Source organism: Nematostella vectensis, chromosome 7 (genome assembly GCF_932526225.1).
Source record: "Nematostella vectensis chromosome 7, jaNemVect1.1, whole genome shotgun sequence".
NCBI lineage: Eukaryota > Metazoa > Cnidaria > Anthozoa > Actiniaria > Edwardsiidae > Nematostella > Nematostella vectensis.
Window position 1 is genome coordinate 15640257 of NC_064040.1, and position 26003 is coordinate 15666259.

Here is a 26003-nt window from a genome sequence, read left to right on the forward strand (position 1 = left end):
ATGGGTCAGTCTCTAGTGGGTGGTACTTATGGGCCAGTCTCTAGTGGGTGGTACTTATGGGCCAGTCTCTAGTGGGTGATACTTATGGGTCAGTCTCTAGTGGGTGGTACTTATAGGCCAGTCTCTAGTGGGTGATACTTATGGGTCAGTCTCTATTGGGTGGTACTTATGGGCCAGTCTCTAGTGGGTGGTACTTATAGGCCAGTCTCTAGTGGGTGATACTTATGGGTCAGTCTCTAGTGGGTGGTACTTATGGGCCAGTCTCTAGTGGGTGGTACTTATGGGCCAGTCTCTAGTGGGTGATACTTATGGGTCAGTCTCTAGTGGGTGGTACTTATGGGCCAGTCTCTAGTGGGTGGTACTTATGGGTCAATCTCTAGTGGGTGGTTCTTATGGGCCAGTCTCTAGTGGGTGATACTTATGGGCCAGTCTCTAGTGGGTGGTACTTATGGCTCAGTCTCTAGTGGGTGGTACTTATGGGTCAGTCTTTAGTGAGTGGTACTTCTAGGCCAGTCTCTAGTGGGTGGTACTTGTAGGTCAGTCTCTAGTGAGTGGTACCTATGGGTCAGTATCTAGTGGGTGGTACTTATAGGTCAGTCTCTAGTGGGTGGTACTTATAGGTCAGTCTCTAGTGGGTGGTACTTATAGGTCAGTCTCTAGTGGGTGGTACTTATGGGTAAGTCTCTAGTGGGTAGTACTTATGGGTCAGTCTCTAGTGGGTGGTACTTATGGGTCAGTCTCTAGTGGGTGGTACTTATGGGTCAGTATCTAGTGGGTGATACTTATAGGTCAGTCTCTAGTGGGTGGTACTTATGGGTCAGTCTAGTGGGTGATACTTATAGGTCAGTCTCTAGTGGGTGGTACTTATGGGTCAGTCTCTAGTGGGTGGTACTTATAGGTCAGTATCTAGTGGGTGGTACTTATAGGTCAGTCTCTAGTGGGTGGTACTTATAGGTCAGTCTAGTGGGTGATACTTATAGGTCAGTCTCTAGTGGGTGGTACTTATTGGTCAGTCTCTAGTGGGTGGTACTTATGGGTAAGTCTCTAGTGTGTGGTACTTATAGGTCAGTCTCTAGTGGGTGGTACTTATTGGCCAGTCTCTAGTGGGTGGTACTTATGGGTCAGTCTCTAGTGGGTGGTACTAATAGGTCAGTCTCTAGTGGGTGGTACTTATAAGTCAGTCTAGTGGGTGGTACTTTTCGGCCAGTCTCTAGTGGGTGGTACTTATGGGTCAGTCTGTAGTGGGTGGTACTTATGGGTCAGTCTCTAGTGGGTGGTACTTATAAGTCAGTCAAGTGGGTGGTACTTATGGGCCAGTCTCTAGTGGGTGATACTTATGGGTCAGTCTCTAGTGGGTGGTACTTATGTGTCATTCTCTAGTGGGTGGTACTTATGGGTCAGTCTCTAGTGGGTGGTACTTATGGGTCAGTCTCTAGTGGGTGGTACTTATGGGCCAGTCTCTAGTGGGTGGTACTTATGGGCAAGTCTCTAGTGGGTGATACTTATGGGTCAGTTTCTAGTGGGTGGTACTTATAGGCCAGTCTCTAGTGGGTGATACTTATGGGTCAGTCTCTAGTGGGTGGTACTTATGGGCCAGTCTCTAGTGGGTGGTACTTATAGGCCAGTCTCTAGTGGGTGATACTTATGGGTCAGTCTATAGTGGGTGGTACTTATGGGCCAGTCTCTAGTGGGTTGTACTTATGGGCCAGTCTCTAGTGGGTGATACTTATGGGTCAGTCTCTAGTGGGTGGTACTTATGGGCCAGTCTCTAGTGGGTGGTACTTATGGGTCAGTCTCTAGTGGGTGGTTCTTATGGGCCAGTCTCTAGTGGGTGATACTTATGGGCCAGTCTCTAGTGGGTGGTACTTATAGGTCAGTCTCTAGTGGGTGGTACTTATGGGTCAGTCTCTAGTGGGTGGTACTTATAGGCCAGTCTCTAGTTGGTGGTACTTCTGGGTCAGTCTCTAGTGGGTGGTACTTATGGGCCAGTCTCTAGTGGGTGGTACTTATAGGTCAGTCTAGTGGGTGGTACTTATGGGTCAGTCTCTAGTGGGTGGTACTTATGGCTCAGTCTCTAGTGGGTGGTACTTATGGGTCAGTCTCTAGTGGGTGGTACTTATGGGTCAGTCTCTAGTGGGTGGTACTTATGGGTCAGTCTCTAGTGGGTGGTACTTATAGGTCAGTCTCTAGTGGGTGGTACTTATTGGCCAGTCTCTAGTGGGTGGTACTTATGGGTCAGTCTCTAGTGGGTGGTACTAATAGGTCAGTCTCTAGTGGGTGGTACTTATAAGTCAGTCTAGTGGGTGGTACTTTTTGGCCATTCTCTAGTGGGTGGTACTTATGGGTCAGTCTCTAGTGGGTGGTACTTATGGGTCAGTCTCTAGTGGGTGGTACTTATGGGTCTGTCTCTAGTGGGTGGTACTTATAAGTCAGTCTAGTGGGTGGTACTTATGGGCCAGTCTCTAGTGGGTGATACTTATGGGTCAGTCTCTAGTGGGTAGTACTTATGTGTCATTCTCTAGTGGGTGGTACTTATGGGTCAGTCTCTAGTGGGTAGTACTTATGGGTCAGTCTCTAGTGGGTGGTACTTATGGGCCAGTCTCTAGTGGGTGGTACTTATGGGCCAGTCTCTAGTGGGTGATACTTATGGGTCAGTCTCTAGTGGGTGGTACTTATAGGCCAGTCTCTAGTGGGTGATACTTATGGGTCAGTCTCTATTGGGTGGTACTTATGGGCCAGTCTCTAGTGGGTGGTACTTATAGGCCAGTCTCTAGTGGGTGATACTTATGGGTCAGTCTCTCGTGGGTGGTACTTATGGGCCAGTCTCTAGTGGGTGGTACTTATGGGCCAGTCTCTAGTGGGTGATACTTATGGGTCAGTCTCTAGTGGGTGGTACTTATGGGCCAGTCTCTAGTGGGTGGTACTTATGGGTCAATCTCTAGTGGGTGGTTCTTATGGGCCAGTCTCTAGTGGGTGATACTTATGGGCCAGTCTCTAGTGGGTGGTACTTATGGCTCAGTCTCTAGTGGGTGGTACTTATGGGTCAGTCTTTAGTGGGTGGTACTTATAGGCCAGTCTCTAGTGGGTGGTACTTGTAGGTCAGTCTCTAGTGAGTGGTACCTATGGGTCAGTATCTAGTGGGTGGTACTTATAGGTCAGTCTCTAGTGGGTGGTACTTATAGGTCAGTCTCTAGTGGGTGGTACTTATAGGTCAGTCTCTAGTGGGTGGTACTTATGGGTCAGTCTCTAGTGGGTCGTACTTATGGGTCAGTCTCTAGTGGGTGGTACTTATGGGTCAGTCTCTAGTGGGTGGTACTTATAGGCCAGTCTCTAGTTGGTGGTACTTGTAGGTCAGTCTCTAGTGGGTGGTACTTATAGGTCAGTCTCTAGTGGGTGGTACTTATGGGTCAGTATCTAGTGGGTGGTACTTATGGGTCAGTATCTAGTGGGTGGTACTTATAGGTCAGTCTCTAGTGGGTGGTACTTATAGGTCAGTCTAGTGGGTGGTACTTATAGGTCAGTCTAGTGGGTGGTACTCATGGGCCAGTCTCTAGTGGGTGGTACTTATGGGTCAGTCTCTAGTGGGTGGTACTTATGAGTCAGTCTCTAGTGGGTGGTACTTCTGGGTCAGTCTCTAGTGGGTGGTACTTATGGGCCAGTCTCTAGTGGGTGGTACTTATAGGTCAGTCTAGTGGGTGGTACTTATGGGTCAGTCTCTAGTGGGTGGTACGTATGGCTCAGTCTCTAGTGGGTGGTACTTATGGGTCAGTCTCTAGTGGGTGGTACTTATGGGTCAGTCTCTAGTGGGTGGTACTTATGGGTCAGTCTCTAGTGGGTGGTACTTATAGGTCAGTCTCTAGTGGGTGGTACTTATTGGCCAGTCTCTAGTGGGTGGTACTTATGGGTCAGTCTCTAGTGGGTGGTACTAATAGGTCAGTCTCTAGTGGGTGGTACTTATAAGTCAGTCTAGTGGGTGGTACTTTTTGGCCAGTCTCTAGTGGGTGGTACTTATGGGTCAGTCTCTAGTGGGTGGAACTTATGGGCCAGTCTCTAGTGGGTGGTACTTATGGGTCAGTCTCTAGTGGGTGGTACTTATGGGCCAGTCTCTAGTGGGTGGTACTTATGGGTCAGTCTCTAGTGGGTGGTACTTATGGGTCAGTCTCTAGTTGGTGGTACTTATGGGTCAGTCTCTAGTGGGTGGTACTTATGGGTCAGTCTCTAGTTGGTGGTACTTTTTGGCCAGTCTCTAGTGGGTGGTACTTATGGGTCAGTCTCTAGTGGGTGGTACTTATAAGTCAGTCTAGTGGGTGGTACTTTTGGGTGGTACTTATGGGCCAGTCTCTAGTGGGTGGTACTTATAGGTCAGTCTCTAGTGGGTGGTAGTTATTGGCCAGTCTCTAGTGGGTGGTACTTATGGGTCAGTCTCTAGTGGGTGGTACTAATAGGTCAGTCTCTAGTTTGTTGTACTTATAAGTCAGTCTAGTGGGTGGTACTTATGGGCCAGTCTCTAGTGGGTGGTACTTATGGGTCAGTCTCTAGTGGGTGGTACTTATGGGTCAGTCTCTAGTGGGTGGTACTTATGAGTCAGTATAGTGGGTGGTACTTATGGGCCAGTCTCTAGTGGGTGATACTTATGGGTCAGTCTCTAGTGGGTGGTACTTATGTGTCATTCTCTAGTGGGTGGTACTTATGGGTCAGTCTCTAGTGGGTGGTACTTATGGGTCAGTCTCTAGTGGGTGGAACTTATGGGCCAGTCTCTAGTGGGTGGTACTTATAGGTCAGTATCTAGTGGGTGGTACTTATAGGTCAGTCTCTAGTGGGTGGTACTTATAGGTCAGTCTAGTGGGTGATACTTATAGGTCAGTCTATAGTGGGTGGTACTTATGGGCCAGTCTCTAGTGGGTGGTACTTATGGGACAGTCTCTAGTGGGTGGTACTTATAGGCCAGTCTCTAGTGGGTGGTACTTATAGGCCAGTCTCTAGTGGGTGGTACTTATGGGCCAGTCTCTAGTGGGTGGTACTTATTGGTCAGTCTCTAGTGGGTGGTACTTATGGGTCAGTCTATAGTGGGTGGTACTTATGGGTCAGTCTCTAGTGGGTGGTACTTATAGGTCAGTCTAGTGGGTGGTACTTATAGGTCAGTCTCTATTGGGTGGTACTTATAGGTCAGTCTCTAGTGGGTGGTACTTATGGGCCAGTCTCTAGTGGGTGGTACTTATGGGTCAGTCTCTAGTGGGTGGTACTTATAGGTCAGTCTCTAGTGGGTGGTACTTATAGGTCAGTCTCTAGTGGGTGATACTTATGGGTCAGTCTCTAGTGGGTGGTACTTATAGGCCAGTCTCTAGTGGGTGATACTTATGGGTCAGTCTCTAGTGGGTGGTACTTATGGGCCAGTCTCTAGTGGGTGGTACTTATAGGCCAGTCTCTAGTGGGTGATACTTATGGGTCAGTCTCTAGTGGGTGGTACTTATGGGCCAGTCTCTAGTGGGTGGTACTTATGGGCCAGTCTCTAGTGGGTGATACTTATGTGTCAGTCCCTAGTGGGTGGTACTTATGGGCCAGTCTCTAGTGGGTGGTACTTATGGGTCAGTCTCTAGTGGGTGGTTCTTATGGGCCAGTCTCTAGTGGGTGATACTTATGGGCCAGTCTCTAGTGGGTGGTACTTATAGGTCAGTCTCTAGTGGGTGGTACTTATGGGTCAGTCTCTAGTGGGTGGTACTTATAGGCCAGTCTCTAGTTGGTGGTACTTGTAGGTCAGTCTCTAGTGGGTGGTACTTATATGTCAGTCTCTAGTGGGTGGTACTTATGGGTCAGTATCTAGTGGGTGGTACTTATGGGTCAGTATCTAGTGGGTGGTACTTATAGGTCAGTCTCTAGTGGGTGGTACTTATAGGTCAGTCTAGTGGGTGGTACTTATAGGTCAGTCTAGTGGGTGGTACTCATGGGCCAGTCTCTAGTGGGTGGTACTTATGGGTCAGTCTCTAGTGGGTGGTACTTATGAGTCAGTCTCTAGTGGGTGGTATTTCTGGGTCAGTCTCTAGTGGGTGGTACTTATATGCCAGTCTCTAGTGGGTGGTACTTATAGGTCAGTCTAGTGGGTGGTACTTATGGGTCAGTCTCTAGTGGACGGTACGTATGGCTCAGTCTCTAGTGGGTGGTACTTATGGGTCAGTCTTTAGTGGGTGGTACTTATGGGTCAGTCTCTAGTGGGTGGTACTTATGGGTCGGTCTCTAGTGGGTGGTACTTATAGGTCAGTCTCTAGTGGGTGGTACTTATTGGCCAGTCTCTAGTGGGTGGTACTTATGGGTCAGTCTCTAGTGGGTGGTACTAATAGGTCAGTCTCTAGTGGGTGGTACTTATAAGTCAGTCTAGTGGGTGGTACTTTTTGGCCAGTCTCTAGTGGGTGGTACTTATGGGTCAGTCTCTAGTGGGTGGTACTTATGGGTCAGTCTCTAGTGGGTGGTACTTATAAGTCAGTCTAGTGGGTGGTACTTTTGGGTGGTACTTATGGGCCAGTCTCTAGTGGGTGGTACTTATAGGTCAGTCTCTAGTGGGTGGTAGTTATTGGCCAGTCTCTAGTGGGTGGTACTTATGGGTCAGTCTCTAGTGGGTGGTACTAATAGGTCAGTCTCTAGTGGGTTGTACTTATAAGTCAGTCTAGTGGGTGGTACTTTTCGGCCAGTCTCTAGTGGGTGGTACTTATGGGTCAGTCTCTAGTGGGTGGTACTTATGGGTCAGTCTCTAGTGGGTGGTACTTATAAGTCAGTCTAGTGGGTGGTACTTATGAGCCAGTCTCTAGTGGGTGATACTTATGAGTCAGTCTCTAGTGGGTGGTACTTATGTGTCATTCTCTAGTGGGTGGTACTTATGGGTCAGTCTCTAGTGGGTGGTACTTATGGGTCAGTCTCTAGTGGGTGGTACTTATGGGCCAGTCTCTAGTGGGTGGTACTTATAGGTCAGTATCTAGTGGGTGGTACTTATAGGTCAGTCTCTAGTGGGTGGTACTTATAGGTCAGTCTAGTGGGTGATACTTATAGGTCAGTCTATAGTGGGTGGTACTTATGGGCCAGTCTCTAGTGGGTGGTACTTATGGGCCAGTCTCTAGTGGGTGGTACTTATAGGCCAGTCTCTAGTGGGTGGTACTTATAGGCCAGTCTCTAGTGGGTGGTACTTATGGGCCAGTCTCTAGTGGGTGGTACTTATTGGTCAGTCTCTAGTGGGTGGTACTTATGGGTCAGTCTATAGTGGGTGGTACTTATGGGTGAGTCTCTAGTGGGTGGTACTTATAGGTCAGTCTAGTGGGTGGTACTTATAGGTCAGTCTCTATTGGGTGGTACTTATAGGTCAGTCTCTAGTGGGTGGTACTTATGGGCCAGTCTCTAGTGGGTGGTACTTATGGGTCAGTCTCTAGTGGGTGGTACTTATAGGTCAGTCTCTAGTGGGTGGTACTTATAGGTCAGTCTCTAGTTGGTGGTACTTATGGGTCAGTCTCTAGTGGGTGGTACTTATAGGTCAGTCTCTAGTGGGTGATACTTATGGGTCAGTTTCTAGTGGGTGGTACTTATGGGTCAGTCTCTAGTGGGTGGTACTTATGGGTCAGTCTCTAGTGTGTGGTACTTATGGGCCAGTCTCTAGTGGGTGGTACTTATGGGCCAGTCTCTAGTGGGTGGTACTTATGGGTCAGTCTACAGTTGGTGGTACTTATGGGCCAGTCTCTAGTGGGTGGTACTTATGGGCCAGTCTCTAGTGGGTGGTACTTATAGGCCAGTCTCTAGTGTGTGGTACTTATAGGCCAGTCTCTAGTGGGTGGTACTTATGGGCCAGTCTCTAGTGGGTGGTACTTATGGGTCAGTCTCTAGTGGGTGGTACTTATGGGTCAGTCTATAGTGGGTGGTACTTATGGGTCAGTCTCTAGTGGGTGGTACTTATCGGTCAGTCTCTAGTGGGTGGTACTTATGGGTCAGTCTCTAGTGGGTGGTACTTATGGGTCAGTCTCTAGTGTGTGGTACTTATTGGCCAGTCTCTAGTGGGTGGTACTTATAGGTCAGTCTCTAGTGGGTGATACTTATGGATCAGTCTCTAGTTTGTGGTACTTATCAGTCAGTCTCTGGTGGGTGGTGCGTATGGGTCTGTCTCAGTTAGACGAAGTTTATTGGTCTGTTTCTATCGGGCTGTGTTTACGGCTTGGCCAAGTTTGAGTTACCTTACCTTGCACAGCAATTGATCGGTGTGTTATCGCCATGCTTTATTGGATATAACCACGGCAGATCTCGAGTAGCATGGTCAATGTAGCATCCAAGATAGAGGTCGGCTTCAACTACAAGAATAGAAACAGAACTGTGTAGCGTGAAACAGATTATTAGAGAAGTTTGCAAATTATTGTTTAGAAACCGAATTATATCTAATGAACATTTCTGAAACTTTTGATAGTGTTTGTCGTATCTTGTAGCTGTTCTGTAGATAGTACTGCCATATCGCACTTGTTCTGTAGATAGTGTTGGCATATCCCTCCTGTTCTGTAGATAATGTTGGCATATCTCACCTGTTCTGTAGATAGTGTTGGCATATCTCACCTGTTCTGTAGATAGTGTTGGCACATCTCACCTGTTCTGTAGATAGTGTTGGCACATCTCACCTGTTCTGTAGATAGTGTTGGCATATCTCACCTGTTCTGTAGATAGTGTTGGCATATCTCACCTGTTCTGTAGATAGTATTGGCATATCTCACCTGTTCTGTAGATAGTGTTGGCATATCTCACCTGTTCTGTAGATAGTGTTGGTACATCTCACCTGTTCTGTAGATACTGTTGGCATATCTCACCTGTTCTGTAGATAGTGTTGGCATATCTCACCTGTTCTGTTGAAAGTCTTGGCATATCTCACCTGTTCTGTAGATAGTCTTGGCATATCTCACTTGTTCTGTAGATAGTCTTGGCATATCTCACCTGTTCTGTAGATAGTGTTGGCATATCTCACCTGTTCTGTAGATAGTCTTGGCATATCTCACCTGTTCTGTAGATAGCGTTGGCATATCTCACCTGTTCTGTTGATAGTCTTGGCATATCTCACCTGTTCTGTAGATAGTTTTGGCATATCTCACTTGTTCTGTAGATAGTATTGGCATATCTCACCTGTTCTGTAGATAGTGTTGGCATATCTCACCTGTTCTGTAGATAGTCTTGGCATATCTCATCTGTTCTGTAGATAGTGTTGGCTTATCTCACCTGTTCTGTAGATAGTCTTGGCATATCTCACCTGTTCTGTAGATAGTCTTGGCATATCTCACCTGTTCTGTAGATAGTGTTGGCATATCTCACCTGTTCTGTAGATAGTCTTGGCATATCTCACCTGTTCTGTAGATAGTGTTGGCATATCTCACCTGTTCTGTAGATAGTGTTGGCATATCTCACCTGTTCTGTAGATAGTGTTGGCTTATCTCACCTGTTCTGTAGATAGTGTTGGCACATCTCACCTGTTCTGTAGATAGTTCTGGCATATCTCACTTGCTCTGTAGATAGTGTTGGCATATCTCACCTGTTCTGTAGATAGTGCTGGCATATCTCACCTGTTCTGTATATAGTGTTGGCATATCTCACTTGCTCTGTAGATAGTGTTGGCATATCTCACCTGTTCTGTGGATAGTGTTGGCATATCTCACCTGTTCTGTAGATAGTGTTGGCACATCTCACCTGTTCTGTAGATAGTGTCGGCATATCTCACTTGCTCTGTAGATAGTGTTGGCACATCTCACCTGTTCTGTATATAGTGTTGGCATATCTCACCTGTTCTGTAGATAGTGATGGCATATCACACCTGTTCTGTAGATAGTGTTGGCATATCTCACTTGCTCTGTAGATAGTGTTGGCATATCTCACCTGTTCTGTAGATAGTGTTGGCATATCTCACCTGTTCTGTAGATAGTCTTGGCATATCTCACTTGCTCTGTAGATACAGTTGGCATATCTCACCTGTTCTGTAGATAGTGCTGTCATATTTCACCTGTTCTGTAGATAGTGTTGGCACATCTCACCTGTTCTATAGATACTACTGCCATATCTCACCTGTTCTGTAGATAGTGCTGGCATATCTCACCTGTTCTGTAGATAGTATTGGCATATCTCACCTGTTCTGTAGATAGTATTGGCATATCTCACCTGTTCTGTAGATAGTGTTGGCATATCTCACCTGTTCTGTGGATAGTGTTGGCATATCTCACCTGTTCTGTAGATAGTGTTGGCTTATCTCACTTGTTCTGTAGATAATGTTGGCATATCTCACCTGTTCTGTGGATAGTGTTGGCATATCTCACTTGTTCTGTAGATATTTTTGGCATATCTCACCTGTTCTGTAGATAGTCCTGGCATATCTCACCTGTTCTGTAGATAGTTCTGGCATATCTCACCTGTTCTGTAGATAGTGTTGGCATATCTCACCTGTTCTGTAGATAGTGTCAGGGTAGACTCGGGGTAGTATGCCCTAAAGAAGTCTTATTAAGGACGAAAATTTGGCAAAGTCGAATTCCAGTTTTTGGTGTATTGTATTCATTGTTCTGGAATGAGAACACGACAGTTTGGGCTTTTTGATTCTATTCACCTGTTCTGTAGATAGTCTTGATATATCTCACCTGTTCTGTAGATAGTCTTGATATATCTCACCTGTTCTATAGATAGTGTTGTCATGTCTCACCTGTTCTGTAGATACTACTGCCATATCTCACCTGTTCTGTAGATAGTGTTGCCATATCTCACCTGTTCTGTAGATACTACTGCCATATCTCACCTGTTCTGTAGATAGTGTTGGCATATCTCACCTGTTCTGTAGATAGTGTTGGCATATCTTACCTGTTCTGTAGATAGTGTTGGCATATCTCACCTGTTCTGTAGATAGTGTTGGCATATCTCACCTGTTCTGTAGATAGTCCTGGCATATCTCACCTGTTCTGTAGATAGTTCTGGCATATCTCACCTGTTCTGTAGATAGTGTTGGCATATCTCACCTGTTCTGTAGATAGTGTCAGGGTAGACTCGGGGTAGTATGCCCTAAAGAAGTCTTATTAAGGACGAAAATTTGGCAAAGTCGAATTCCAGTTTTTGGTGTATTGTATTCATTGTTCTGGAATGAGAACACGACAGTTTGGGCTTTTTGATTCTATTCACCTGTTCTGTAGATAGTCTTGATATATCTCACCTGTTCTGTAGATAGTCTTGATATATCTCACCTGTTCTATAGATAGTGTTGTCATGTCTCACCTGTTCTGTAGATACTACTGCCATATCTCACCTGTTCTGTAGATAGTGTTGCCATATCTCACCTGTTCTGTAGATACTACTGCCATATCTCACCTGTTCTGTAGATAGTGTTGGCATATCTCACCTGTTCTGTAGATAGTGTTGGCATATCTTACCTGTTCTGTAGATAGTGTTGGCATATCTCACCTGTTCTGTAGATAGTGTTGGCATATCTCACCTGTTCTGTAGATAGTGTTGGCATATCTCACCTGTTCTGTAGATAGTGTTGGCATATCTCACCTGTTCTGTAGATAGTCTTGGCATATCTCACCTGTTCTGTAGATAGTCTTGGCATATCTCACCTGTTCTGTAGATAGTCTTGGCATATCTCACCTGTTCTGTAGATGCTGTTAGCATCGATCTTGCTGCAATGTTCTCCGCTACCGCACTTCGGGTTGCAGTCTTTCGGGTTCGCTTTCCCGTACCGCCCAAAGCTAACACCACAGCTGCAAACGGCGTAGTTCTTAACAGCTGCGAAATGGAAACCTTTTTTCTTGCACCTCTCAACACACACTTCCGGGGCGGACAGTGTTCCATCGAGCAGTGATTGGTCGCCCCATAGGTCACGTGGCGTACCCTCCTTGTAGCAGCCCAGGAATTGAGAAAGCAGTTTTTCTGATGAATTACAGTAAATGTGAAACCTAAAATGTTTGTGATATGAAGTATTTCAAGCTTCGCTCCTTAACGGATCGAAACTCCTGTACGCGGATTAGTGCAAATGGAAAGTGGCGATGGGTGGAAACATGCGTTTTGCAAGCCAAGCAAGCGTTTAGCTGTTATGTAGACAATTTGAAAATAGGTGCCAGACAGGTAAACGAGTCTACGGCGTCTAAAAAGATGTTAAATTTCTGATTTGAAAAAGACAACGTTAAAAACAAAACAAAAAATAATTAATGGCTCTGTGAGCCAACTCAGAATTTGAATTCTAGGTAATCTCTAGTTATTTTCTTGTGTGCATAAAACAAATCACAGGATACTGAACAAAGTATCAAATATCAACACATCAAAGATGCCGAGGTACCTGTTTCTGTTTCTATGTGATGACACACCAAAAAATATAAATGTTTTTTTTCTTGCTCCCCCCCTCAAAACACAACAACGCAACATTAATATAGTTGGGTAGCTTTAATTATCGCTCGGTACGTACCGATTCTGTAGACGGAGTTGATATAAGAACCTCCGCACCTAAGTCTACTATTCCCTCGACAGGTATTGCTACAACTACTCTCTGACAGTTTGTTGTGCCTGCCGTACGCATTGTTGCACCGGCACTCAGTATAGTCTTGAAGGCCGAAAAACATGTATCCAAGCTCTAAGCATCTGCCAGAAACAGCGACAAACCTTTTAAATTGTATTCAGTATGGATGTGTAAATGACAAGTGATTTGCCTAGCGTAGTAATCAAATCAGGGGGGGGGGTCTAGAAGGTGGGGGTGGGGGATGGGGGTTTTGAGCCCCCCCTCTTTTGCTGTCAAGAGAAAGTGTTTTATGCCCCTATCCACCTCATTTGCTGCGTTTCTGTTTAATCAAAGTGCACTGAAAAGAAAGGGGGACATCAACAAGAAATTGATATATCATGTTTTCATCATTTTCTTTTCATCATTTTTTTCACTATTTTTTATTTTAGAAGCAATGTATGGGAGCCAAAACTTCCCTCAGTAACTCTAGATTCCTTATAAAAAAACGAAAAAACAAATATTTACAGATATTTTTTTTGATAGTTTTGTTTTGTATTTGGCATAGATTTTCTGCATAATGTGCTCGATGTTATCAAGTGTTCTGTTTAAAACTAAGCTGTTTGTTCGCTTGGCTTACCTTGCGTTGCAATTTTTTGGAGTAAGTGCTAAGATCCGTGATGTATAGTTGGCGAAATCGCGATTTTCATCGCCGCCGTCGTAATAACACCCCAGATATAGATCCGGGGGCACAGCTACAATAAAGAGAAATCACAGCTACAATAAAACAATTTCGTCAATTCTCTCGAAAAGAAAATAATCTGTCAATTGAATTTAATTTTTTTTTCATGCTTATAAACCGGTAAAGATGAATTGTGTCCCCCTAAATGACATAAAAAATGAAATCGATCTCGAGATTGAATAAAAAAAACAACATTCTAAATGGAAAAATAAAGAAAAACACTCACCGCTCATAACGTAATAGATCCACGTTGACTGTGAAAAAAGAAGTGTTTTTATATTTTTGAGAAGAAAAAACGAGAGCGCTCAAATTGACGTTTAGTAGAGACGACAACAATTTCAAGGGTATTAAATTTTTCAGTATTTCGTTCCCTTCCTATATGATAATAGCGGTATGCCGAGGTTTAATTAAGGTGGGTTAATAGGTGGTTTGGACATCTTACCACAGGTAGCCCAGTGTGTATAGCGCATACCTCAGTATCAGGATGGACATTCTTTTTACCAGTTTGTTACATTTAGAAATGTAAAGCGTTAATATACTCTGTAAAAATGCTTGTTTTTATTTTTAAGGTCACTGTACACGCGAAAAAATGAATTTGATGAATTACATGGTGATAGATGCTAGAAATTCTGGAAAAGCAAAATTGTCAAATCTTGTTGTCTTTTAATGTTAACTAGAATAGTTTCCTTTGGTTCTTCCCTGGCCTTTTTGGGTACCCTGTGATGTTTCTGTGGTTGATGATGTGACGTCACCCAAGCTTGCCCACTGACAACCACAGAAACCCCGAATAACAATAATCGGCTGACTAATAACATACCGTTAGTAAAATGCAGATGCTCCCTGCAAATCGTGTAAGCTCACCCTTCGAGAACATCATGGATAAATGGCGTCAGATTCTAGGGAAAATAAAATCTTCTAACAAATTATCTATGCAAGAACTATGAAAAATCCCATTGATTGTCCAGCGACAAAAAAAACCCATAAAAATCACATAAAAAGCACATATTGGTAGGTAGGTAGGTTAGTTAGTTAGTTAGTTAGTTAGTTAGGTAGGTAGGTAGGTAGGTAGGTAGGTAGGTAGGTAGGTAGGTAGGTAGGTAGGTAGGTAGGTAGGTAGGTAGGTAGGTAGGTAGGTAGGTAGGTAGGTAGGTAGGTAGGTAGGTAGGTAGGTAGGTAGGTAGGTAGGTAGGTAGGTAGGTAGGTAGGTAGGTAGGTAGGTAGGTAGGTAGGTAGGTAGGTAGGTAGGTAGGTAGGTAGGTAGGTAGGTAGGTAGGTAGGTAGGTAGGTAGGTAGGTAGGTAGGTAGGTAGGTAGGTAGGTAGGTAGGTAGGTAGGTAGGTAGGTAGGTAGGTAGGTAGGTAGGTAGGTAGGTAGGTAGGTAGGTAGGTAGGTAGGTAGGTAGGTAGGTAGGTTAGTTAGGTAGGTAGGTAGGTAGGTAGGTAGGTATAAATAAATAAATAAATAAATAAATAAATAAATAAATAAATAAATAAATAAATAAATAAATAAATAAATAAATAAATAAATAAATAAACAAACAAACAAACAAACAAACAAACAAACAAACAAACAAACAAACAAACAAACAAACAAACAAACAAACAAACAAACAAACAAACAAACAAACAAACAAATAAATAAATAAATAAATAAATAAATAAATAAAGAGGGTATGAGAGTTACAAGTTTATTTAGTTGATAGGGGTTATGACAGCAGATTTGTGGGGAGGGAAGTTGACCGGGTTAGACGTATTCCTAGGGACGACACATTGAGAGACAGGCGTAAAGGTAAGAATGATCGTGTACCTTTTGTATTCACTTTTCATCCAGCTTTACCTAATTTACCTGGTATTCTTCGTAATTTACAGCCAGTTCTAGAATCTTTTAGTAGATGTGGGGGTGCAGGCCCGTAGCCAGGATTTTGAGCGGGGTGGTTCGTTTTTCCATTTCAGAGAACCAAATTTGCGGTATATCCCTCCCCTCGCCTTATTACATTAGGCAATCAATACTTCAAATAAATTCAATCTTGTATTTAAAATGTATTTTAAAGCGCCCTATTAATAGGGTGCTTTTTAACATAAAGCGACAATAATCAAGATGATTATTAAAAAAAAGATTTTTATAGTCATTTTAAATGACATATTGATTATGTGCACGGTAATCCAGCCAGACGTTATATATTTTTTGTTTGCTCTGAGCGGACCTTCAAGCCGAGTGGGGTGGTTCGTCCGAACCCCCCGAACCCCCCCTGGCTACGGGCCTGGGGTGCTATTGGTAAGGTACCTATGGTAGCTTATAGGAAACCTAGGAGTTTGAAGGATATGTTGGTGCACTCCTCTCTTAAAGAGGATAGTACTCAGGTTATAGGTTGTGGTAAGTGTGGCGGTAAAAGGTGTAGGGTGTGTAACTTTCTTAAGACAGGGCGGGAGTTTCGCAGCACGGTTATTGTTGTTTATCTCATTACTTGCTCTATGTGTAGCAAGAAATACGTGAGGTCTACTATCAATAGTTTTAGGAAGCGTTTTAATAATCATAAAAGTAGGTTAAATAAGCACCCTAGTTTACCGGTTAGTGAAAGAGTTAAGGATGGCCTTATCTACCAACATTTTCATTGCGACAATCATTTAGGTCTTAATAATGTTATGGTACAACTTATAGATAAGTGTAACTCTGAGGCTCAGCTTAGGGAAAGGGAAGGTCAGTGGGCTTATCGGCTTAAGTCTATCTATCCGCGGGGTCTTAATAGTGATGACTCTTTTTGTAGTAGGAACCCACGTAGAGATGTGTAAATTTTTTTTATCCATAGCGCGCGCTATTCTAGAAAATGCGCGTTTTTGTCGGTTGTAATGTTTTTGCGTCTCGCGCCACTATTCTGATGTAAATAAGCTTGTAAAGATTCACTTTCTTTAGTCTGCCCTGAAGGAGTCTTATTAAAGACGAAAATTTGGCTGAGTCGATTTCCAGTTTTTAGTGTATTGTATTCATTGTTCTGGTACGAGATCGCGACAATTTGGGCTTTTTGATTCTATTCCAAATAAAAATGTCGATATAATTTTTTTAAACATTAGTTTTTTGTCAGTTTTTTTAGTTAACAAAAGCAGGTACGCAGTTCTAATTGGATTGAATCATTATGAGACCTCGAATCAATTTCTTCAAGTTGGGGTATCAATTATCGTATGATCAAAGAAAAGCCTGAAAATTCTAAATCCTTTTAAGTTTTATATTACCAACATGCCTGCGCGTGAGCATTTTTACTCACCCTACCCACGCGCTTTGGCATTTACATCTTGTTGTTTGTCGCTGTTTTGTGACTTGAAACTAAAAACAAAACCCTATTTACACTAATAACATCATTTCATTCTAGCATCAAGGATACAGGCAGTTGCGGTTTATTAAGGGGATGTAGTACTTCGAGAATTGCAAGATATTTCGAAAACGTGTAAAAAAGAGACTTCAAAATCAAGAGCGGAAAACCTCGTGCTTCAAACACTGCTTCCGCTCTAACTTGCTGCTTCTTTCTGGTTTCTCAACATTCATTATCTCCCTAATGGTCAAACGAAATCTGTAAGTTGATATAATATTGCTTTTTGTGAATATTCCGGTGATTTGAAAAGGAATCCAAGAAAAATACATTTCATTAAACTAAAGCCAGCACGCTGAAGTATCTGAGCTTCTCTAATAGTGGAATATAAAGAGGGACATATAACAGTACTTCTTTGATGTTGTTTTTAGGCATTTCTATAACTATTAAGTATATTATACAAGCCGGAGTCGGGATTTGAATCAAACGCGGTATCACAGCCATAGCCATATTATCGCTCGTCGCTATTTTCTTTCTTCTTTCTTGCCTTGACTTCGACGCTCAGACAAACAAAACAGTCAAACTATTCAGGGATTTAGCTTTCTGTGAGTATATTTGCCAATCTTGCTTACTTAAGTTAGACTTGTTTTCTTCTTCTGAGTTATTTTACATGATCTCTTTTCATTCCTATCGAGTTGGCAAAACAAAACAACACGCAACCCGCGGGGGAGTAGGACAAAATAAAAGGAGCAAATCCTCACGCGCAGTGGCGCTTTTTAAGTTGTATTATGTGTGCTCCAAATTAAGTGTTAGGGGAGATTTTATTAAGCAGGTGAATACAGCCCTGAAAGACTTTATATAGAATGCGAAAAAACCTAAAGTAAAATACACAACAATTTTAGGTGAATATGATGATGGTGGCTTGAGAGCTCCTAATTTCTTTGCATCAATTAGAGCTAGTCGTGTTACTTTTGCTTTAAAGTTGTCAAATGAGGAGGAGAGAACATATAAGGTTTTACCAAGATACTTTTTAAAAATAATTGGAGGTGTGGGAACTATACGCGGCAATTTTGATATAAATCGTCTTCCGGACGATACATCCGGTTATTATAAGGAGGTGTTTGGAATATGGGCCGAGCTGTTTTCAAACCCAATAAATGATTTGGATTTAGAGGATGAAGTGCTGTGGAATAACAAGCATATTAAAATTGGGGGGAAGTCTGTTTTCTTTAGATCCTTTTTTGAATGTGGCGTCCGCACAGTAAGAGATTTATGCAATGAGGTGGGTCGTTTTGAGTGGCAGATATGTTTGAAGAAAGGTGTCCCAGGTACAGGGTATTTTAACTGGTTATCTTTATGTAACGCTATTCCAAAAGTATGGGAAGATAAGTTGAGAGATAATCCTGGCTTGGTAGGACAGTCTAAACCAGCAGCACGTTTGTTAACGGTTAGGTAATGAGAGATACGAAATAGGAAAATTTAAGGCTAAACAGGTATATAATTATATAGTAAGAATGAAGGTTAAACCGCCAACTGCACAGTTAAACATTCCCCAAAGAATAGGAGGCTCTCCTGAGTCCATCGATTGGAGACAAGTTTATCGTAGAATTTATACCATAGCTAGAGACACCTATTCAAGGTCCTTTCAGTATAAAATTCTTAACAATTGCCTTTTTATTAACAAAGATCTGTTTCGGTTTGGACTAGTGGATAGTCCTTCGTGCTCTTATCGTTTTTCCTATTTAGAAACTGTTGACCACATCTTTATTGAGTGTACTAAGACAAGAAATTTATACCTAGACATCCAGAAATGGTTAAGTGCCTTCAAGGTGCAACTCTCACATCTATGTATACAAGATGTAATACTAGGTGTGGAAAATGAAAACGCAGCGGTGAACTCCATGATCCTAAATTATAAACTCCTGCTTTATAAAAGGAGGGAATCACACAAATTGCCAAACTTATACTCATTTCAACTATTCCTCAGAGACATAGAGAAAGTAGAAAGGCGGGCTTCAAAATTGAGTAATAAACCATAGCAGCATTTGAAGAAATAGGAATTGATAATACATGCATTAAGCACTACCGGGATAATGTAGTTTGTGTTGTGGTTGTGTTGTGTTTTTTGTATATGCAAATCGAATGAAAGAGAGAAAAATACCGAGTACATAACATATAACATAAGTTTAAGTTATACTGTATATGGAGATTAACTTAAGTGTGTGTGTGTGTGTGTGTGTGTGTGCGTGTGTGTGTGTGTGTGTGTGTGTGTGTGTGTGTGTGTGTGTGTGTGTATGTGTGTGTGTTTGTGTGTGTAAAAAATGATGAAACAAAATAAAAAGTTTTAAAAACAAAAAAAAATTTTTGAGCATAAAGGAAGGGATGTGATATGTTATTTAGTAAATATCTTTTTATTTATTCTCAAAAGAAAAGAAACTCGTACCAGACGACAGAATGTTTGAGTGATACGGAACTATAACCGCTGCTACGGAACTACTACCACTATGTGCAAACAGAAAAACATATAAATCAATAAAATTTGAAAATGTGTATATTATATGCATAAGTAAATTTGTAGTCGTATTAGAAAAACCATGAGCATTGAGCCCTCGGCAAAAAAGATTGAGCAATTTTTGAAATGGATATTTTCGTTATCAGAACTATGCCAAAAGAAGAAATATTCCATTTTAAATTTTAACGTGTTTCGGTAAGGGGGGCTCGTTGTATTTGAATAATTTGAAACACAAGTTTTAGGCTGAGTTTTGTTGAACATCCGTATAGATTGGCAATCATTGAAATAAAAATGTCCCTTGATTGGCAACCATTAACCTAATCTTACATCTAATTTTACAATTATGCACTTACCGACAAGGAAAAGATGTTGCCCTCAGTGTCTCTATCATCAGTATGTGAGAATAAAGGTATTCAGATGGATAAAATTAGTAGAAACAATAATTAATAATTCATTCGAAGTTTTCAAAGCTTGTGGCTGAGTTCTTACTACAGTTTGAAGGTATTCTGGGTAACTCTTCGACATTTAACCGAATTCGATAATAAAATCAAACCCTTTAGGTTTCTTTATTTTTTCACGAGACAAATTTGAACAAAATTTGGGGTTTTTGGGTTATGTTCAGGTGGTTGAGATGACTATGAAACTTTAAGCCATGCTTTTAAAAACTATGTCGTCAGTGGTAATCGAGTGAATAAAAGAAGAATTCCCTGCAGTTTTGGGACCATACTCCCTACCGCTTGGAATTCGTTGTAGTTCTAAAAACCAAAAACACCAATTAATTATGCAATACATTTTTCGCAAAGGAATTGAATATTATTTTCTTTAAGGAATGATGTATTATATGCTGTTTTGCCTTCGTTATTTTTATAAATAAATCAGCACGAAATACATTTAGTATATATTCTAAAGCAATTACTTACTTTTATCTTTGGCCCATTCGAGATACAAAAAGTTTCAGGCTGCGTTTTTCTTGAACGTCTGTAAACAAGCGTTCAGTGAAATAAAAATATCCCTTTATGGCAATCATCAACAAATCTAATTTCCAAGTCTATTTTATTGCGTTAACAGCAAGGAGATGAATGTTGCTCTCAGTTTCTCTATCATATTCACGCGAGAATAACGGCATTAAAATACGTGTAAAATGGGTAAAAACAACCTTTTTAATAATTCATTCATAGTTTTCAACTTTTTGCTGAAAGGGGGGGGAGGGGGGGGGGGTTGGCTCACTGACAAAGGCAGGTTTCTGGCCGCCCAAAGAGGGGTTTTTTAAACCCGCTAAACCCTCCTCTAGATCGAGAGAAAAGTTCATCATTTCAACACCAAGGCACAAGCTTTCGTCCTTGTTACCACCCAAGAGAAATCAGTGCTATAATTTAAGGCAGTCCCGGGCTTTCGCCATGCCCCGCATAAACACAAATCGTTTTAAGAACACTTTTATTCCGAGTGTAACAGCTATACTTTTGGGTTATCTAACCACATGTAACAAGCGGCTATGACTCTCTCTGACCACTTGTGACAAAACGAAAAGGACCCGCTTGGCTGGGGGAGGTACCGGTTTTTACTTGTTTGCTGTTACAAAATGTTAACAAGATCTGGTGTCTACAAGTATTTTCTAACACGTTTCTCTTCAAGTTCTCAAGAGTTTAAAGGGTGAGTTTTTGGTGTGTTTGGGCTTCGGTACGCACCCATATTTATATGCTACTAAGACGGCATGTCCTTTAGGATAACTTACACTGACATCCTAAAGGGCTTTGTAATGTATTTGAGAAAAACCTTAGGATCAAAACGAATAAACAGTAATGGCGGACTCTCGTTGTTTATTGCTGTTACCCAGAAAACCTTGCGGTCATACAAACAGGAATCCCAAACATTACATACTGCCCCACCCAAGTTTACAACTAAAAGATACTTGCTTGCTGAGGCCAGTAAAACTATCAAATTTATACACACAACATGTCAATAAGTAAAAAACAACAACAATGTCCATGACAAGTTCTTGACAAGTTGTCAATCCATCAGATCCGGAAAAATGTACACAGTGTGTGATATGCTGCTTAAAATTAACATACATAGTCTTTGAGGTGAGTAGGTGTGGTTTTGAGTCGAGTACTTCTTCGCAGAGTACTTGCAGGCTCAGAAGCTGGAAGCTCTGTCTTCTTCGGTTCCAATGAAGGTTCTGGAACTGTGATCTCATGTTCCTTAAATTCCTCTGGAATCTGCTTGGGTACAGTTGTTTGCATTGGAACTTGGGCCAATTCTGTTGAACTCTGAAGATCATTGGCGACTGTGGGTGTGCTTGTCCTCAGGCGAAGATGGTCAACATGTCGTCGAAACACTCCACCTGAACTGAGTTGAACGACATACGAAACCGGTCCTGACTGTTGAATAATTGTTCCACATAACCACTTTGGACCATATGAAAAATTCTTGACAAATACTGGGTCATTCACTTGAAATTCTCTGAGTGGCACTAGATTGTCGTGTTGTTTCTTCTGTGCGAGCTGTTTATCTTCTACACGAGTGCGAATTGTGTCCTGACTAAGGGGGTTTACCAGGTCCAAGCGCGTCTTCAGCTTCCGGTTCATTAATAGCTCACCGGGTGTTTTACCAGTGGTTGCATGAGGTGTGGTACGATAGCTTAGTAGAAATCTGCTTAACTTCGTGTCTAAGTTTTCCTTTTCCCCTCCCATCTTCTTCATTGTTTCCTTGAAAGTGCGAACATATCTTTCAGCAAATCCATTGGATGCTGGGTGTTTAGGTGCTGAAGTGATGTGTTTTATGCCATTCTCAGACATAAAAAGGGCAAATTCTTCACCTATGAAGGCAGTAGCATTATCAGATACAATGATATCAGGCAGTCCATGTACTGAGAAGCATTCTCTTAACTTCTGGATGGTTACTGCAGCAGTACTGGAGTTTGTCTTGAATACCTCGATCCACTTACTATAGGCATCACCGATCACCAGGAACATGTGTCCTTCGAAAGGTCCTGCATAGTCAATATGTATGCGAGACCAAGGTCTAGACGGCCACTCCCACGGATGTAGGGGTGCAGTAGAAGGTGCCTTAGCATTACTTTGGCAGCTTGTGCAATCTTTCACCTTTTGCTCAATATCCGCGTCCAGGCCAGGCCACCAGAAATAGCTTCGGGCTAACATTTTCATGCGAACCATTCCAGGATGTCCATCATGTAGTTCCTGGAGAAGCTTGACTCTTCCTTGAGGAGGAATGACTACGCGAGAGCCCCAGAGTAGACAGCCATCCTGACAGCTAAGTTGGTGCTTTCTATAAGAGTAGGGCTTGAACTCAATGCGATCATTTGAATTGGGCCAACCGGACATTACTTGGTGTCGTACTGCACTAAGAATAGGATCTTTTGAGGTCCAACGCTCAATGTCCTTGACTTTAACGGGTGTGTTGACTTCAAGATGATTCATTACAAACATAATGTCGCCAGGCACTGGAACATTTCTGGTTTCATTTGGCAATGGCAGCCGGCTCAGGCCATCGGCATTACCATTTTTCTGGCCTTCTCGATATACTAAAGTGTATGAGTAGCCTGACAGGAATACCGCCCACCTCAATATGCGTGGTGAGGCTGAGGTCGGTATTTGTTTAGTTGACTGTAGCAGACCCAGCAGGGGTTTGTGATCAGTGTAGATGGTAAAACTCCGTCCATATAAGTATGAGTGGAACTTCCTCACCCCGAACATGATGGCTGCTGCCTCTTTGTCGAGCTGTGAATAGTTCTTTTCGGCTGGGGACAGAGTACGTGAGGCATATGAAATAGGACGTTCAGTCCCATCATCCATCACATGTGAAATAACACAACCAAGACCATATGGTGATGCGTCACAAGCAAGGGTTAACTCTCTTTCCAAGCTGTAATGCATAAGTTGTGAAGAGTGAAGTGTGGACTTGGCTTGGTTCCAAGATTTTTCATGTGCTTCACTCCAGTTCCAAGGTGTGTCTTTGACTAACAGCTGATGTAAAGGAGATAGTATTGTAGTGATGTTAGGTATGTAACAAGCGTAATAGTTAAGCATGCCTAAAAAGGCTTGCAGTTCTTTCAGATTAGAAGGTCTCGGTGACTCTTGAATTGCTTTGATTTTCTCGTCAAGGGGGTGGATACCATCTTTGTCTATGCGGTGTCCCAGGTAAGTGACTTCAGGTGCTTGAAAAATGCACTTCGAACGTTTAAGACGGACGCCAGCTTTGTCCAGACGTGACAGGACTTCTGTTAGACTTTTGAGATGATCTGCTGATGTCTTCCCGGCAATGAGAATATCATCTATTCGTACTACAACATTCGGAATACCCTGCAGTAAATTTTCCATTGTGCGTTGGAAAATCCCATAGTTACAAGACAAAGTTGTTGTGGAAAGATCTGACTGGGCAAAGACCGAGATCATACAGTGAGACCAGATGGTGGTCAAAGTGGGAAGTCTACAAACAAATGTTACTGCAGTTTGGAGATATTGAGGGATTCTTGATAGAAGCAGAAGCCGCTAATATTGGTCCACAGTTACTCCCTCAACTCCAGGCAATACTTTCCGATCCTGAGAGAGTGATCAACCTGAAGCTCGAGCTCGCCATCACCATCGATGTTGGGGAGCACTTTGTAAAAGCGACCTATTTCTTGGAAGGTGATGGCCCTCTCGTGTTCTCGTGTTATGAGAAACTCCATGCTGTTGCCCAAGCCTGCCAAGCCCCTCTTTTTCCAAATGTGTGTGCAGTCGCAGCAGCAATCGCTGAAGAAAATCCTGCCCAAAACGTAGCAGCCCTCGAACAGCAGGCAAAGGCATGTGTTCAATCAGCCATAGATTGGTTTCTGAGAAAGTTCAATGTCCAACTATACAACACAGTGTTAGCGTTCAAGGCTGCGAGGTATATGTGTCCGGTCAGCGTCCAGTGGCTGAAGCCAACTCAGCACTCAGTAGAGGCCTTGCGAATCTTCCCTTTTCTCCATTCCCAGAAATAAGAGACAACATGGCCGCCACGCATGCGTAATAGTGCACATACAATGTCAAAATGGCTGCCATTTATTATAAGGAAATGTGGGGAGACATCACATTTTATCAAATTTTCTCGTTTCAGAGATTTTGGGATCACGATGCAGGACTCGAAAAAAAAAAAACCTTGCCATTCGAGTGATACACTTTCCGTTCAAACGATGCCAGAGAAAGCCCTATAATTGTTCCTTGGACATTGCACTTTTGTTCGCTTGAGAGCATACAATCCTCCATACATTCTCTGTAATTTTATTGAAATCGGGCATAAAAGTATAGTCGTTTAAAAGGTAGAACTGTTCGCCGCATCACAGGTGCAGGACTCGAAATTGGTAAATCGACTATCCTTCCATCAACTTGGCCAATAAAATAGGCAGTAGCGCCTTCCAATCTTGTTCCCGAGGAAATAACATTTGATGTAGTTATGCCTAGTTCAGAAACCATTATTGTTGTCTTTAAGATACAGACTGAAGCAAGGAAAACGGTGCGCTCCACAAGAACAACTTCTCTCCGTTCGTCCGTTCTCCATTTTGTTTTTAAACGGCCCCACGGCTTTCTGGGATTGACACAGGGGAAACGTAAAGCCTTTCTAAAATACATTTTTTTAAATTAGCGCATATAATGTTTTCCAACCTCAGCAAGACTGCCGCACTGATAATGGTATCATTGGATGTATCAAATCAGAGATGCCCCTTGCACGTTTAAATACCGCTAATACTACTTTTATTTGGAATTTTAGTCAACCTGATTAAAAACTTCTAGTGTAAGAACAAAAGGGAAGCCCCTGTGCTGGCCGGAATCTCGTTTTTATTTCTGATACCGCTGTTATTCCTATTTTGCTAGGCCCTATTCGCGGGCCTAGCAAAATGTGAGCCGAGAGAAACCGCTGGCTAATGTCCCTTATTTCTGGGAATGCAATGATGATTGCATTATCAACGGCCTAATTGCTGAACTACCTGCTTACTTAGCTGCCACTGCAGATGTGGTAATCAACACAGAAGAGCGAAAGGTAAAATGGTGGCACGACCACAAGGAACAGCTCCCTCACTTTGCTTCTGCAGTGGAGAAAGTGCTGTTGGCGCAGCCATCCTCGGCTGCAGCAGAAAGGTTATTCTCTGTTCTCAATTCCGCATTCAACGACCAATAGGAGCATGCCTTAGTTGACTATCTTCAAGCAAGTGTGATGACCCAGTACAACAAGCGATGACTAACTTCTAAAATGGGTAATGATGACCCAATGACAAGCGTGTGTTGGACTTAGAAAAAACATTGATCGTTTTAACATGTGAGCGAAAATCTAAAAATGTAATGTTCTATATGATTAAAAAAAGTCTGAAAAATGAGCATTTTTTTTAATCCACAAGCATTAAAAAAAAGCATTATTTTAGCACTTTTTTGGCAAAAAACAAGCACTGCTTTTAGCATTTAATGCTTTTTAACGAGCACTTTCGGTAAGAGCCTACCCACAACACATACACGCATAGGCCAGCCCCCCCCTCCCCACAACACATACACGCTTAGGCCTGCTCCCCCTCCCCACAACACATACAGGTGTTGCAGGTGAGTGGAACCCACATGATGGGAGGGTGTGCAGGTGAGTGGAACCCGCATGATGGGAGGGGGGTGTGGAGGTGAGTGGAACCCGCATGATGGGAGGGGGAGTGTGCAGGTGAGTGGAACCCGCATGATGGGAGGGGGAGTGTGCAGGTGAGTGGAACCCGCATGATGGGAGGGGGAGTGTGCAGGTGAGTGGAACCCACATGATGGGAGGGGGTGTGTGCAGGTGAGTGGAACCCACATGATGGGAGGGGGAGTGTGTGGAGGTGAGTGGAACCCGCATGATGGGAGGGGGTGTGCAGGTGAGTGGAACCCACATGATGGGAGGGGGTGTGCAGGTGAGTTGAACCCACATGATGGGAGGGGAGTGTGCAGGTGAGTGGAACCCACATGATGGGAGGGGGAGTGTGCAGGTGAGTG

At 42.9% G+C, this 26003-nt stretch overlaps 1 protein-coding gene across 2 annotated transcripts in view; it reads right to left on the bottom strand.

The window, feature by feature from the left end:
* LOC125556789 (WSC domain-containing protein ARB_07867-like) overlaps positions 1-19491 on the bottom strand; it is a 35203-nt gene extending 15712 nt beyond the window's left edge. Inside the window, exons 1-7 of one of the 2 annotated variants that reach the window (XM_048729798.1) lie at positions 19371-19491; positions 14023-14101; positions 13432-13459; positions 13104-13218; positions 12437-12609; positions 11623-11904; positions 8210-8318 (exon numbers count right to left, since the gene is read on the bottom strand). In XM_048729798.1, coding sequence (XP_048585755.1) covers positions 8210-8318; positions 11623-11904; positions 12437-12609; positions 13104-13218; positions 13432-13459; positions 14023-14082 — 767 coding nt within the window. In that variant the 5' untranslated portion in view covers positions 14083-14101; positions 19371-19491. Of the gene's footprint in view, positions 1-8209; positions 8319-11622; positions 11905-12436; positions 12610-13103; positions 13219-13431; positions 13460-14022; positions 14118-19370 lie in introns of both variants that reach the window. The other variant, XM_048729799.1, reaches the window with a different exon arrangement.
* Between the last annotated feature and the right edge of the window lie 6512 nt (positions 19492-26003).